Source organism: Stegastes partitus, unplaced genomic scaffold (genome assembly GCF_000690725.1).
Source record: "Stegastes partitus isolate 25-593 unplaced genomic scaffold, Stegastes_partitus-1.0.2 Scaffold2006, whole genome shotgun sequence".
NCBI classification, from domain to species: domain Eukaryota; kingdom Metazoa; phylum Chordata; class Actinopteri; family Pomacentridae; genus Stegastes; species Stegastes partitus.
In genome coordinates this window covers 75,264-89,343 of record NW_007579737.1, presented here as the reverse complement: position 1 = coordinate 89,343, position 14,080 = coordinate 75,264, and the positions used below count along the sequence as shown (strand labels likewise).

The 14,080-nt window shown below is 44.7% G+C and overlaps 1 protein-coding gene across 1 annotated transcript in view; it reads right to left on the bottom strand.

Moving 5' to 3' along the window:
- Window positions 1-312: 312 nt before the first annotated feature.
- The window catches only part of cyth3b (cytohesin 3b), a 37,503-nt gene continuing 23,735 nt past the window's right edge, over window positions 313-14,080 (bottom strand). Inside the window, exons 2-13 of the mRNA XM_008303443.1 lie at window positions 13,242-13,324; window positions 12,768-12,832; window positions 11,584-11,650; window positions 11,367-11,485; window positions 10,937-11,017; window positions 10,086-10,198; window positions 9,046-9,194; window positions 8,460-8,571; window positions 6,148-6,224; window positions 5,445-5,516; window positions 5,176-5,330; window positions 313-2,418 (exon numbers count right to left, since the gene is read on the bottom strand). Coding sequence (XP_008301665.1) covers window positions 2,346-2,418; window positions 5,176-5,330; window positions 5,445-5,516; window positions 6,148-6,224; window positions 8,460-8,571; window positions 9,046-9,194; window positions 10,086-10,198; window positions 10,937-11,017; window positions 11,367-11,485; window positions 11,584-11,650; window positions 12,768-12,832; window positions 13,242-13,324 — 1,166 coding nt within the window. The 3' untranslated portion in view covers window positions 313-2,345. The remainder of the gene's footprint in view (window positions 2,419-5,175; window positions 5,331-5,444; window positions 5,517-6,147; window positions 6,225-8,459; window positions 8,572-9,045; window positions 9,195-10,085; window positions 10,199-10,936; window positions 11,018-11,366; window positions 11,486-11,583; window positions 11,651-12,767; window positions 12,833-13,241; window positions 13,325-14,080) is intronic.

Here is a 14,080-nt window from a genome sequence, read left to right as displayed (position 1 = left end):
GCTTGGTTGTCTGTCTCTAAGTGTAGCCCTGTGATAGACTGGTTACCTGTCCAGGTGAACCTGCCTTCACCCTGAGTCAGCTGGGATAGACTCCGCCCCCCATGACCCTGGTGAGGATGAAGGTGTAGATGATGGATGGATGGATGCTCTTGATTTATCCTGCCTTCAACCAGGTACAATCATCCTACAGTCACAGCGCTCTGCGTATTCACAGCCTGTCATGACAACTATCTGTGTGCTTCCTTAATTACACCTCATTATTTATGCAAGCAAGTAGGTCAGGAGCAGCATCAATAATGAATACGCCACAAATCTGCTTTCTGTATACTTTATGTAGATACACGTAATGTACAACGTGACCAATAGCTTTCACAGAGAATATAAAAGTTAACTGTAGAAGATAATATTGTGCCCTGACCACAAGGCTTTCGTTTTATTTTACAATCACATAGAAAACTACTGGTGTTTTTGACATCATTATCAATTCTACCATCATCATCATCATCATCATCATCATCACTGATAGCACTGTACATCATCACACATCTATTTTACCATAATCTTCATCAGTATCTTTAATACAACCACCTTCCTCACGCGTCAGTCATGGCTTTTTACCAGGTTTGTCACAGTTATTGACCAATATTCTTATCACAATCATCAATATCATAGATTTTCTAATGATTATGTTTAAGGCTTTTTTTGTAAAGAAGACCCCAAACTTCTGCTGATGCAAACTGCTGCTCAGCTCAAACACAGAGTGTGCATACTACAACGAAGAGACCAGAAACCTATACATCATATATACACACATAACTTAAGCATACGTTGTTTTAACATTTACAGGTAGTAATAAACCGTTTCACAAATGAAAATAAATACAAAAATGATAGCTGGTTATTATATAGAAATTCTTAAAGAGGAACACAAACGCAAGCAAGAATCTTTAGAAGTACAAACCAAATGCAAACAGGATCACAACAACACGCCGACCTTCACTGACATAGGCCATAGACAAGAACGAAAAAGAGAAGGAAAAAAATGAAAGCTTCATTGGACTGGTACCTATCGGGCCATTGCAGAGCCGTAAATAAAACCCACCCAGGAGGCTGGAAAGCCTTTCTGAGACCAAAGTGCTTTTAAAGTTATAATCCTTACGATAAGAATGACGTCAGATCCCGTTTCTATACGTTTAGTGGCTGGAAGTGTTTAGATGAGCTCAGTGTGAGCTGAGCATGAAGGGATTGTCGTCCACACATGGTGACCGGACATCTCTGCTGCTCTCTGCTGCCTTTAATCAGACGCCACACATGCAACATTTATTTCTCTTTTTCTAAACCTGCTGATTGTTTTTATTTTTTGCCAGACCAGGTGGTCGATGAAGAGTTTCAGGCAGAAACCCACGTGAGCCCAGTTTCAGCTCTTTAAACGGCTGCTGGGCTGCTCTGAACACCAAACCGGCCGCTCTTTTGTTCTATTTGATGTAAGTGAATGATCGATGCTGCCAAATCAGCCAGCGCTGGAATCGTAAGGACTGCAACTTCATGTCCAAAAAGCAAGTTCAATCGGAAGCTTCAGCAAAAGCACCTTTGCTACTCAAACAAAATAAAAAAGTATGCACATTTCAAAATTCTCTGCTCCAAACAAATAAATGAAATCAGCCCAGCTGACTCCAGACTGTAGCGCTGCACTGGGAGCCTAAAGGTCAGCCAGCTCCTTCTGAGGTTGCTCTGAGCAGCCGAGGCACCTGGAGAGAAGAATCCAGCACCAGAGTGAGATGACGACACGGTCGACACGATTCACCTCCACCTCCGTCTTCTGGCTCCAGAAGTCGCTCCGTGCAGATGGCCGCACATCTCTGATTTTGAATTACAACAACCTTTTCATAAAGCACAGTGGAGGGAACACTTGCATCACTGTTTGCACCCACACTGTAGATGCTGTGTGCACTGATAGCATGCACACCGCTGCATTCACACAGACACAAACATTGGTCTATAGTAACCCACATGCATGCATGTGCACCTGAAACATGGCAGTTGTGCTTTTGGGAAACTTCTGATGACCATGAGTGGGGAGGTAGGGGGTGTGTGAGATGTGAAGAAACAATCCGGCTGGATGGTTGTTGTGCTGCTCCGTGCAACTATCTGAGTTTGCTGGAGCTCTGCTGTTCCTCAGCGGTGAGTGATGTCTCCCCAACTAAAGCACAGGACTGGTAGACCGTCCAGAGGAGACACTGAGGTTTGTCTTCAGGGCTGAAGTCAGCTTTGCACTGTGTGGTTTGTGTGTTTATGAGCTGAAGGAGAGAAAGATGGAGGTCTGGAGGCTGACAGGATCGTCCCCGTTCACTTCTTGTTGGCGATGCGTCTCTTCCTGGTGGCCAGCATGTCGTAGAAGGGGTCTCTGCTAATGCTGGCCCTGGAGAAGCCAATCAAAGGACAGCGATGAAATAAATAAGAAGGCCACATGAGAGGAGGGTCTCAAACATCTTTGATATGGAAATGTAGGCACATTTATACAAACCCCTGCCTTAACTAGATCAAAAAAAAAAAAGGAAAAGTTTGTGCAGTGACCTAGTTTGGTTTCCATGGTTTCTGAAGAGGAACACACCCCCCTCGCCAGGTTTTTTTCTTGGTACTGGGGTTTGTTGGAACCTCTCACCGATTCCCTCCTCCAGAACCCTGCCAAGAACGTAGTAAAACATACAATCGCACAATCTCCCGCTCGCTGCTCGGCAGGTTTATAGGTCTGAAGGAGGGCGAACAATAGCGCTCCAGATTAGCGACTCTTCTGCGTTCCCGCGTTCCCCTTTTCTTACGCGGCGATGGAAAGGCGGCGCACAATGGGAGCGAGTGAGTCAGGAAGCCATTTGGGCTCCACTGAGAAGCCCAGTTTCACGGCTGCTAAATCCCGTTAGCACCAGCACAAAGCGAGAAGAGGCTCAACCCCCCACTGCGGATATCTCTGATTCCCTTTATAAAGCCACGCGATGAAGAATGACTCCGTGTACGATCACTATCCCCCTCTTTCACGCAGCTCATTGTCGCTTTCAACAACCTAATTTCGTGAAACAATAACTCACTATGGTGTGATCAAACCCACGCGAGGCTGCCGGTTTTTTCCATTTTTCTACATTTCTGCCCTTCAAAGAAAGCCCCGACGTGTTGACACAGTTTGGACTTGATCATTGCATTAATTCATGAGACAACAACCCACTTGCTCAGCTGACCTACTTGGTCCAGCAACATCTGGGTTTGTGTGTTTGTGACTCAAGATGAGCAGATAGCACTTCTCTGATCATCTCTCTGCTCTAGAAGAAGGAAAAATCATCATTTCCATAAAAAACCTTTTATCTTCTGGGACCCCTCTGGTGAAGCTGGTGTAGCCTCCGTGAATGCGGCGGCCCAGCGTCGGGTTTGCTGGCTCACCCCAGTGACTAATCCCCATCATCTCCCCTCTGAATGCTCTCTGATAGTACGGCGAGAGCAGGATTGCACTACGTTACAGTACACAAGCGCTGCGTTCTGCTGAGCCAACTCTTGGTGACATTGCACCACCTTCTACGCAGGAGATTACAGAGCATCTGGCGTTTATGTCACAAACAGCAAGGTTATAATTACTGCAGGAGCTATGTATGGAATCCATGGATGGGAAGAAACCGCACGTTCAAAGAAACGCTGCATAGAGTGGCTGAGATTTAAGGCTGTTAAAAACTCTCTCAGCACATTTCGAAATCCAAGTCACACAATTTGTGAACTGTTTTTTTTTTTTTTAAAAAAACAAGATAACATCCAACCAATGAAACTAAGCTGCACTGATCACGTGACACAGAATTACAGGTACAACAAGACAACATCCTCGTTGTCCTGGATGTTAAATCTGAATTTTTAGACATTTAATTTAGCATCTAATCTGTACTATTGAATTTGAACAGCTTGAACATGTGTGATTTGTATTCGTAAAACGTGATTCTTTCATTTTGAATTTGTAAAAAAACAAAAGTGAAAATAGTTTTTTGAGTTGAGCTCAGATGCATCCAGGTCACAGTGATCCTGAGAGCATCACTAAAAAACAGCTCAGCTTCTCCTTCAGGTTCTTGAAGAAGCTCATGTAGAAGATTTCAGGTGAAACATCTCCAAGAACCTAAAAGAGGAGTCCAGTTGGTTTTTACGAAAGCGCTTCAAAGTTCTTTTAAATTTTAAAATGTGATGAGACGGATTCATTTCCACAAAAAACAGAAACAGCGGTTTGTTTCTTGTGATGCTCTTAAATCCCAACATGTCCCAGAATGCCAAACTCTTCCCTTTGATTACGTCATTGACATTTTGGGAGCAACATTTTGTAAATATGCTTATGTACCTACTTGTAGACAGTTAGATTAAAAGATTGATATCACTCTCATGTCTGAAGGCCAAATGTGAAGCTAAAGGCAGCAGCCGGTTAGCTTAGCACAAACACTGTAAACACTAGGAAACTGCTAGCCTGGCCCTGTACAGCCCCATAACTAATACTTCATATGTGTGTGTGTGTGTGTGTGTGTGTGTGTGCATATATATATACACACACACACAGTTGTGACTTGCTAACACTAAATGTAAAACCTTCTTCTATGTCGGATATCAATGCTGTCGGATTGTCCAGACGGAGGTCCAGATACGAGGAGGGCTTGATGCTGGAAGGCTCATTAGTTGTTCATTATTGTTCATAGTTGTTATAATAACTAGTGTGTTAGAACACTACACATCGCTGGATTTCAGCCTAACTGACCAGTTTGTAACCCTAACCCATGGGGTGGAAGTGTCCAGAACACACAGGCAGTACTTGGCTGCTGATGCTAGTTTAGTTAGCGCTCACACTTCTGTTTCCTCCATCGGTGGCGGCGGGGGAGTGGCAGATACGCTCCACCGTTACCATCCATGTTTACTTCCATAAACACTGAGCACGCTCGCTGCGTGTGACGTCGTCGTGTCCTCTTCTGCGCATGCGGGACACTTTTGGCTCGTATGAAGTTCACACAGCAGATCACATACAAGTCGCATTGAAGTGGAAACGTGAAGGAAGTCACAAAGAAATCCTCATTGAGCATCAAGTCCTGCAGTGTGAACGTAGCCAATCTGTGGGATTGTTCAGTCAGATAATACGCCGTTATATATATATATATATATATTTCCTTACTTGATAGATTTGATCCACTCCTCCTTCTCCTCAGGCGTCGGCGCTGATATCCTGTAAACCACGTGGTTGCCCTCGACAACGCGGCCGTCCGCCTCCGTCTTGCAGGCTTTGATCACCTGACCCTTGTGATTGGGGTTGTAGAGCTCGAAACAGTTCTGGAGGAGGAGCAAAGAGCAAAGATGTGTTTTTACCGAGGGAACATTTAACAAACACGGTAACCAGGAGAAGAAGGACTCTGAGGCCGAGGGCTCTAATGAGGCAACACTCACAGGTTTCCTGGGCTCCTCCACCTCCCTGATGCTGAGATTCTCCAGTGGGATGATCCCACGAGGCTCCTTGTCCTGAAGGAGAGACGGAGAGGAGGAAGCAAAAACAACTGAGTGAATGCAAAGAAAGAGATGGGAAAGTGAATAGCAAGCAGCCAAAGAGGACAGAAGGCCAGACGGGGGAAGAGAGGGAAGAACAAGAGGAGCAGTGCATTAAAAACACATACGATGGAGCTAAGAAGCAAATAAACTGGAGTTTGTGTCGGACACAGAGGATAAATCCGCCATCATGTGATTTGCTGGCACTGAATGAGCCTCGTCCCTCCTCTCGTCCTCACTGCTGTTTGCTGGACCATATAATGTGAGCAGCAGCAGCAGCAGCAGCAGCTGCAGGGAGACCAGAGGACGGGACGTAGTCACAGCGTTCTGAAGGATAACACCAGGACGGTGCTGATGTAGCAGCAAGGACACAAAGCACTGATGCAACTCTGCAGGGACGGTGAGGGACACTAATAGACCAACAAGGGAAATGCAGGATTTAACAACCCGTGATAATCGTGACAATCAACAACCATTTATGAGAGTCTGGCCAGCGGAGGACTTCGCAGGACGCTAATGTGGTGAAGTTTTATTTCATCTGGTGGCTGAGGGGCAACCTTTACTGGCAGAGAGGCATTGTATGAATCTGTCTTGGTCTGAGACTCACGGTTGTGTATTCGAAGTAGTAGAGGCAGTTGTCTGTCAGGATGAACCACCGTCTCTTCCAGGTTTTCACTCGGCCTCCTGACAGGAAGAGAAAGACGAGACAGGAAGTGACACAGTGGTCATGTGATACCCGCTGTGTCTTCTTGTGCACTTTAAGAAGCAGGATTATATTATAAAGTACTACTCTATGAATTTTTGCTCCGAGTGAGAAAAATCACTCTAACAAATCCTAATTCAAGCACTAAAAAGACCAAACAACACAATTCCCTTTATTGGTTCTACACGTCGGCTCATTAGCTCACCGCTGGAATTCAATTTTCTTGCTCTTCAACCCCAAGAAAATGTCATGTGACAATCACTCACACACAATACTCCACATGCCGTTGACGAGTTCATTAAATTAGCACGCTTCCTGTGATCCTGCCCTACATGGAAAAGGCTGGCTGCAGATTTGTGCTTTTCTATTTAAAGTTTCTTCAAATACGCCCTGAGACACACAGTCGGGTTGATTTGACTAAAAATCCGACAGAAGAATTCATTCCCAAGTGGAATAACTTTGTGAGTAGATGTTCTGGGTGTTTGAGGCGACACCTCCTGAGAGCAAACACGGCGTTTCGGTTAAATGCTCTGTTTTGTTATTGCGGGACGGAGGCCTGAACGTAAATCACAGATAAGCGGGAAACTGCAGAAAGCTGGTTTGTGTGCGATTACGATCTACCGCCGCTACCTCCCCCAACTCCAAGCTCTGCTAAATGATGACTCAAGCAGCTGATAAATTATTTCACACTCAGCCTATTCATTTTTCAAGGATGAAACCTCGTTGGCTCTCAGGAGAAGCGAGCAAACTTGACATGAACCTAACGCGGCACCTAAAGCGCCCCTGAAGGAGCACACATACTGAACGGACTTCTGCAAACGACATCCAGAAAAAAACAGAGTGCAAATGTCCAGCACACCTTTTGTTTTTAGTCTCGTGTCAGAGAGAAACACCAGAGATGTGAAGCAGGGACACTGCGTTTCCTGTGTTTTTTGATTGTGTGTGCATTAGTTCCTCCAAATACCAACCTTTCCTTTTCCGTCCTGTCTCCATCACGGCCCCCCAGGAGCCTCTAGGGGCCACACATGATTAGCAGAGCTCCAGGTTTCCTCACGTTTCCACAGATTCTGGCTATTGAATTAGCGCGGCCACATTTCCGCTCTGCGTAGCGAGAGATTTGCTAAAGAGGCATTTATTCCTCCACACCCTCCAGGGTTTATTTTTAGAGAGTGAAATTAGAAATATTACAGTGAGAACCGGTGAAACAGCTCCAGGGAGGAGTCGCAGCAGAATGTAATCATGTTGGGTCTGTGAGCCACCGTGGGGCTGTTTGCATTCGAGGCTACGGAGACGTCGCATGCAGTCAGAAGAAGGTGTGTTTTACTGTGGGATCTGCAGGAAACCACTGACGACTGAGACGCAACATGGAAGTTTACAATTTCAGATGATTCCAGAGGTTTGGGCATTTTTCCAGGACTTCAGCGAGATAACACGAGTCAACTGTGCTTCTTCTTTGCCGTTCTTTTCATTGACAGGCCCAAAGACTTGTGCAGGTCTGGGAACATGGAGAAAGCTTGCCATTTGCTAACAATGGAAACAGACATGGGGCATGCACACGACACGCCGTTTGCAGATATTTCAACGACATCAGTGCTCCTTCGGTCTCCAGTCATTGATTTAAAACCAAAAAACTCATCTCGGTGTTTTAAAATTGTATATTTCGAAGGTTTTCCAATAAAATTAAAGTGGCTTCGATAGAACTCCACAAGGTTGCTTCCTTTAGAAGTCCTAAAACGAGCTGACCAACAACTGCAAAAATACACTTTTTTACACAAAGGCAAGTTAGTAATTCAGTCATACGTGTTCAAACCAATTGTGAAGAAGAAGAATATGGAAAGTCCCACCACACCAGTTTCCTGGGTCGGTTTCTCAGATCTGTCATACATCAAACCCTGGAAGTCTGAATCGTCTTCTGTCAGCACACTGCAATTTGAAGGTGAAAATGCTCAGCCATGTTAACAATACATCCTCCAGCATATCAGAAGACACCATACGGCCATGCTGACGACCTTTGTGTTCAGTGGAGAGGGTCTAATATCTCCTACCGGTGACGTCTCATCCAGCGGAAACACCTCACCACCAATAGGAGCGACCCGCGCTTTAAATTCTTTGATGAATGAAGCCACAGTTGTGCAGCGAAAAATGCAACGGTAACCAAATTAAGTCCTGCAGGACGTCCTGCATTCCCTCAGCAGCTCCATCTGATTGCCACTAACCTAATTTGAGCAGCCAGCCTTCTCTGTCTGGGTTGAAGAACGTGTGCGTCAGGTCATTGCCGTCGTCCTCTGGGATCTTAAAGGGTTCGCTCTTGATGCTGTCGTATAGATTCTACGGTGGAGCAGAAACAGCATTAGTTGACATTAAAACCTCCAGTCGACACTTCACATCGAACCGAGCCTTCAGATCAACGCTGCATCAAACACAAAATCTGTTTGGGTGTCGAGAAGCGAGAGACAAGTGTTCATAGCTCGATGACTCTGGGAGAGTTTTTAAGTGTTTTTTATAAATGAAGCCGATGGCACTGTGGTGCAGACGGCAGCCAGCAGCATGTGGGTACATTAACTTGTTTTTAAAGGTTTTTCTTAGAGGAAACACCAAAGATCATTAGCATCGGTAGCACATTCTGCCGAGCTGCAAATATCTCAATCAGTGAAGCGTGACTCTCTGCTTTGCATGATAGAGAACACACACACACATGTATATATATATACATGTGTGTAGATATTTATCATGATGTTGCACCTTTACCAACACAGTGCTTCAAATGCATGCTACCTGGGATATGTTTGTCTCAGCTCTCACCCTGAGTAGCTCCTCTGGGAGGTCTCCGCCCTCATTGATCCCTCTGTTCATGGAGATGAAGCGCTCCACCGGGGGCTTGTCTCTGACGTTGGGGTTGTGCAGGCTGGTGTTCAGCATAATGATGGCGAATGACAGGACGTAGCAGGTGTCTGTGGAGGTAACGGTACCCAGAGTCACCGGGGAGGCTACAGAACAGCACAAGGCTACATCTCCATCATGAATCAGTGTGGCAGAGAGTGCATTAGTTTGTGTGGTTCAAATCAGTGATATTATAATACTAGGGGGTGACAACAACAGGATCCAAGTGTATATTTATAGAACTAAAAACATCCAACTTGGCCATCCTGGTCCTTACATGACAGCACCGCAGCGCTGTCATTCATTTGTCAGCAGTCCATCAGTGCATTTTCTCATCATCAAATTTAGGACTCAGTCTAATAAAAAGGAGAATTTAATCAACAAAAAGCCCCCCACTGTGACACACAGACCTGTGCTCCACTGTCATAACTCCTGCTCACCATCCATCCACTCCAACCGGCCCGGTCCCCGTCCTCTGCACCGTGATTTATAACCCGGGCCTGGGAGATGACCAGTAAGTAAGTCTGGGGCTGTCGCTGCTGCACCACATCAATATTCATGAGCGGAGCTGTCACCTGTGTCCTCCTCCACAGAAGAGCAGCGAGCCGACGCTGCACTAATGACCGCTATTGACCGCTGATCGATTCCATTATCACCGCTGGAGACACGGCTGCTGATTGCACAGGGATTAGTGAGCGACGTACAAACCAGCAGAAAGCTAAATGACTTGAGCCAAGTTCAGACAAACCAGCTTCTGTCTGTGGATTCAGAGAGCGTTTCAGGAAAAGCTGAAGATTTAACAGCTGACTGTGAGGAAGACAGACAGTCAGAAGCATCGATCTGAGTCTGGGGTGGTCCGGCTGCCACATGCTATCTGCCCTGGACTGTCTGGCTGAGTCTGACTCATATGTCTGTCTGTCTGTGTGTGTGTGTGTGTGTGTGTGTGTGTGTGTGTGTGGTACCTGTGGACTGGAAGACGCCGGGATTGCACTGGCAGTACCTGGAGGCAAACGCCTCCATCATACGATCAATCTTCTGGGCTTCGCCAGGAAGTCTGAAGCTCCACAGAAACTGCCTGCACAAGCAGAGAGAGGCAGAAACTTTAATGACATGCCATGAAATATTGATGCAAATGTATATTACAGCTCATGGACGTCCGCTGTGCGTTACACACCTAATACACTGCTGGCCTCAGATATTTCTTTACATTGAGAGGAGCAGGAATCTGGGCAAAACATGAAGACGGCTTCACTTAGAGGGTTTTGAGTGCATGCAGGTGATCTTTATTGGGACGCTCCTCAGAATGTAGACCTTACATGGCCGTGCACAGAGAAAGTCCAGAGGTGTCTGCAGGGATGTAGATACTACAACTATATCAACACATCTGTGGAGTTCTTTCACATTTTGAACCTGACCTCTGACAGGATTTTAAACGAACCAATTGTCTGACTTCATAAGCAGCTGAGACTGAGGAGTCTTCTGCAACACTCAGTAACCTGAGGCATGAAAAAAAATAAAATGCAGCCTCTGCTTCATCTCTGTTTGATCACAGTGGTGGTGGGATGAGGCCTCCACCCTGAGCCAAGCTGGATCTGTTTTAGCTGCAACACAATACGACGTCATCTGCCACCAAACATGTAGATACGAGGAGATGTTTAACAGGCTGATGCTGAGTTTTAAAACCAGGACTTTAAACTGCTCTGTCGTGTTCTGGCATCTTTTAAGCCTTTTCACTAATGCATGGATTGTGTTCAACACCCACTTGAGGTCGGTTCTTTTTCTTTTTTCCCCTCAGTTTTGGTTGTTAGCTCACCTTAAGGCTTGAACAAGGTTGAGGTCTGCAAACTCGTGAAGCTCCACAAACGCCTGGAGGACCTTGATGTTGAAATCGTCCCTGGAGGAGACGAGAGCAGGGACACAAGCTTAGCTCTTTACACGTCTTCAAGTCGGATGAAAACAGAAGAAACAGGTTGACTGATTTACAGAAATGCAGTGACAGATTCATACATGTTTGCAAAGTCAAATCCTGCAGCCGCGTCACATCAATGCTAAATGAAAAGCCGCTGCGCTGGCTGACGTCTCTGTTGTTCTGTCAGGCCAATCAGCACCGACTTCCCTTCACTTATTTTAGTGTCTCGGCCTCCTGTCTCTGCTCTGCTCCATGAATCCAGACCACCAGTTTCCTGAGCACGTGCAGGAAAAGAAAGGTGGACGGAAAACAGAGGGAAAACCGGAGTGCTCACCGTTCGCCTAAGTAGTCCCCGATGACGGTTTTGTTGAGCCCCTCGCCCTTGTAGAGGAACTGTGCAATGTCCTCTGGGGTGTTCTGGAGAAGATCATTCTCCAGAAGAAACTGGATTCCCTGTTTTAAAAAAAGAACAGAAAACACACTTACAGTTGAATTCCCTGCTGTGGTCGGTGTTAGGAGCCCTGATGACTGGTTTTTATTTTAAAAGTGACCTTTTTAGGGTCCATGTTGAACTTCTTCCTCCCCATCGCGATCTGTTTGTTTCTTTGTGTGGTTTTGCTGCGACAAAAAAAACAAAACACCATCATTAGAAACATGGGTCACATGACAGGCGGGCGCGGCGCTGTTTGTTCAGTAGGTCAGCGTGTGCAGGGTTTGTCCGGGGGGCGTGCCATAACTCCGTTTATTCACTGAATTATGTCGAGCATGACGACACGTGACTCACTCTCTGTTTAGAGGAACGATATTCTTGTTTTAATGCGACTCTCTGCACGCAGCCCACGGGGAAACCTGCACCTTTGTGAATTCTCCCTGAGCGTCCCGAGTGCCCAGAACAGCCCGAGAACGTTTGCCAGCTGCACCTGAGACACACAACCTCACTCCAACTCGTCAGCCAATCAAACGAGAGCCTCCAAACACAGACTGTTGGCTGAGGTTTGGTGGGGGGACTGTCCCGCTTCACTCCTCAAACAATGGAGGATTAACACAAACGGACAAAAACGGCAGGCGTGAGCCTCCCAGAGAAGGAAAGCATAAGTCTGAATATCTTACAGAGACAAAAAAAAAAAAGAAAAAAAGAGCAAAAATAGTAAGGTGATCTGATTAATCATTTGAGTCCCAACATGTGAAATAATTTTTTTGGTTATTTAAATATTTATAAATAAATAAATATTTATAATTATTTATTTTAAATATAGTTATACTTTTAAATAAAATTAAGATTTTTTATTATTAATAAAATGAAATAATCATTATTAAATAAATATTTATTTAATAATATAATTAGATTTTTAAAGAAAATTAATATAATATTTCATTATTGATAAAATAATAAAACAAAATTGTTCTCATTTTTTATTTTATTTCTAATTTAAAATTTCAATATTTTCATTAAGAGACTGAACAATTGACATCAGTCGACAGAACAGACGACCAACAGAAAATCAGCGGGCAACTATTCTGATAAATGATTTTTCTGATGAAAGAACTGCTTTTCTGCTTGAGTCCGTTTTTAAAAAATCAAGATCTTTCATGGACAAAATGAGAAATCTGAACGTCATCCTGCTGTCTTGGTGAATTTTGATTTTTTAAATTTGTTTTATACAAATATTTCTGACATTTTAAAGGCAAAACTACTCAAAAATAAGTAATAAGTTGTTGAAGAAATAGGACTCACCTCTCCCCGACACATGTCAGCTGCTCAATCTCAGTCATGACTTCTGCAATCTCAAACTTCAGCCGCTGAAAGCAAAGAGCTCAGTCACTTGTTTGACACGCTGACGTTTGTATTCTCTCTATTCTGACAGAGCACGGTGCAGAAACAATCACACAGCAGCTACACACATCATCATTTGATGGTTTCATACAATTTAGCTGCAAAAAAATCATCCAAATGAAAGGTTTCATTACAGTTATTATCAACATCACAACCTCACATGCAGCATTTCTGCCTTTATTAGATGAACGAAGGCAACGACAAACAGCTGATGTCGTACTTTTCTGATACACTGAGACATCAAATGAAATCAAATAATCTAAATAACGTTCTGTGTGTCACATCAGACTCCTCTGACACACTTGAAGAACTTGTTTTACTAGTTCACAGAATCATTCGTCACCTTCGTTCGCTAACAAAAGTATCGTTACTCACTTCAATATCATCCAGAAGCTCTTTTTTCCTGCGTCGGATGTTCGACAGCTCATCCCTCTCCTCCAGAGACAGGTCCTCTGGCACTGGAACACATGGAGAGGGGCAGCGTTTACCAGGACGGATTAAATTCATTCACAGGGATTAAGCCTGACAGTGCATACCTGTTCGGTGAATACACCCCAGAGACACGACTTGTGACCTAAATCAATACACCGGCTCACAGAAGTGCCACTTCATTTCAAAACCCGGGATTAGGCACAGCGAAGGAGGTCCAGGCTGCTGTTTGCAGCCGTCTGTTCTCCTGCAGGTGTGTGTCACGCTGGAGGGACCCGGCTCAGCCTCGGTGTGTGTCCACACAGTGCTTTCATACATATGACAGTGAAACCTGGTGCATGTGTGGGTTTGTAGTTCAGAAGCGTTACCTGAGATGGTAAAAGGGAATTCAGCACACCAGAGTAGAAAATCGTTTAAATTACCCTCTTTCTCAGTCTGTCTGTTCACAGTTTGTCCATATTCATCAACTGGGACGTAACATTTCATCATTAGAGAGAGCCAATGCATTGAATAACGCTAACAAGTCAAACTACGTTTTGTTTGTCCATCGGTCCATCATGTATGCGCCGCTTCATCCTCACTACACCGGTCAACATTACCAGGGTGTCATAGTATTTAACGGTAGTATTTCACAATAACTGTTTCATCACTTTTCAGGCCTTAATTGTAATATAATACCTGAATTTTGAATTTTGCTGTAAAGTCAGTGCAGGCACGGTAACTACAGTCAGCTCTGTGTCAGCAGCATATTACCGACATTTCACTGCATTATTTCACAATGAAAT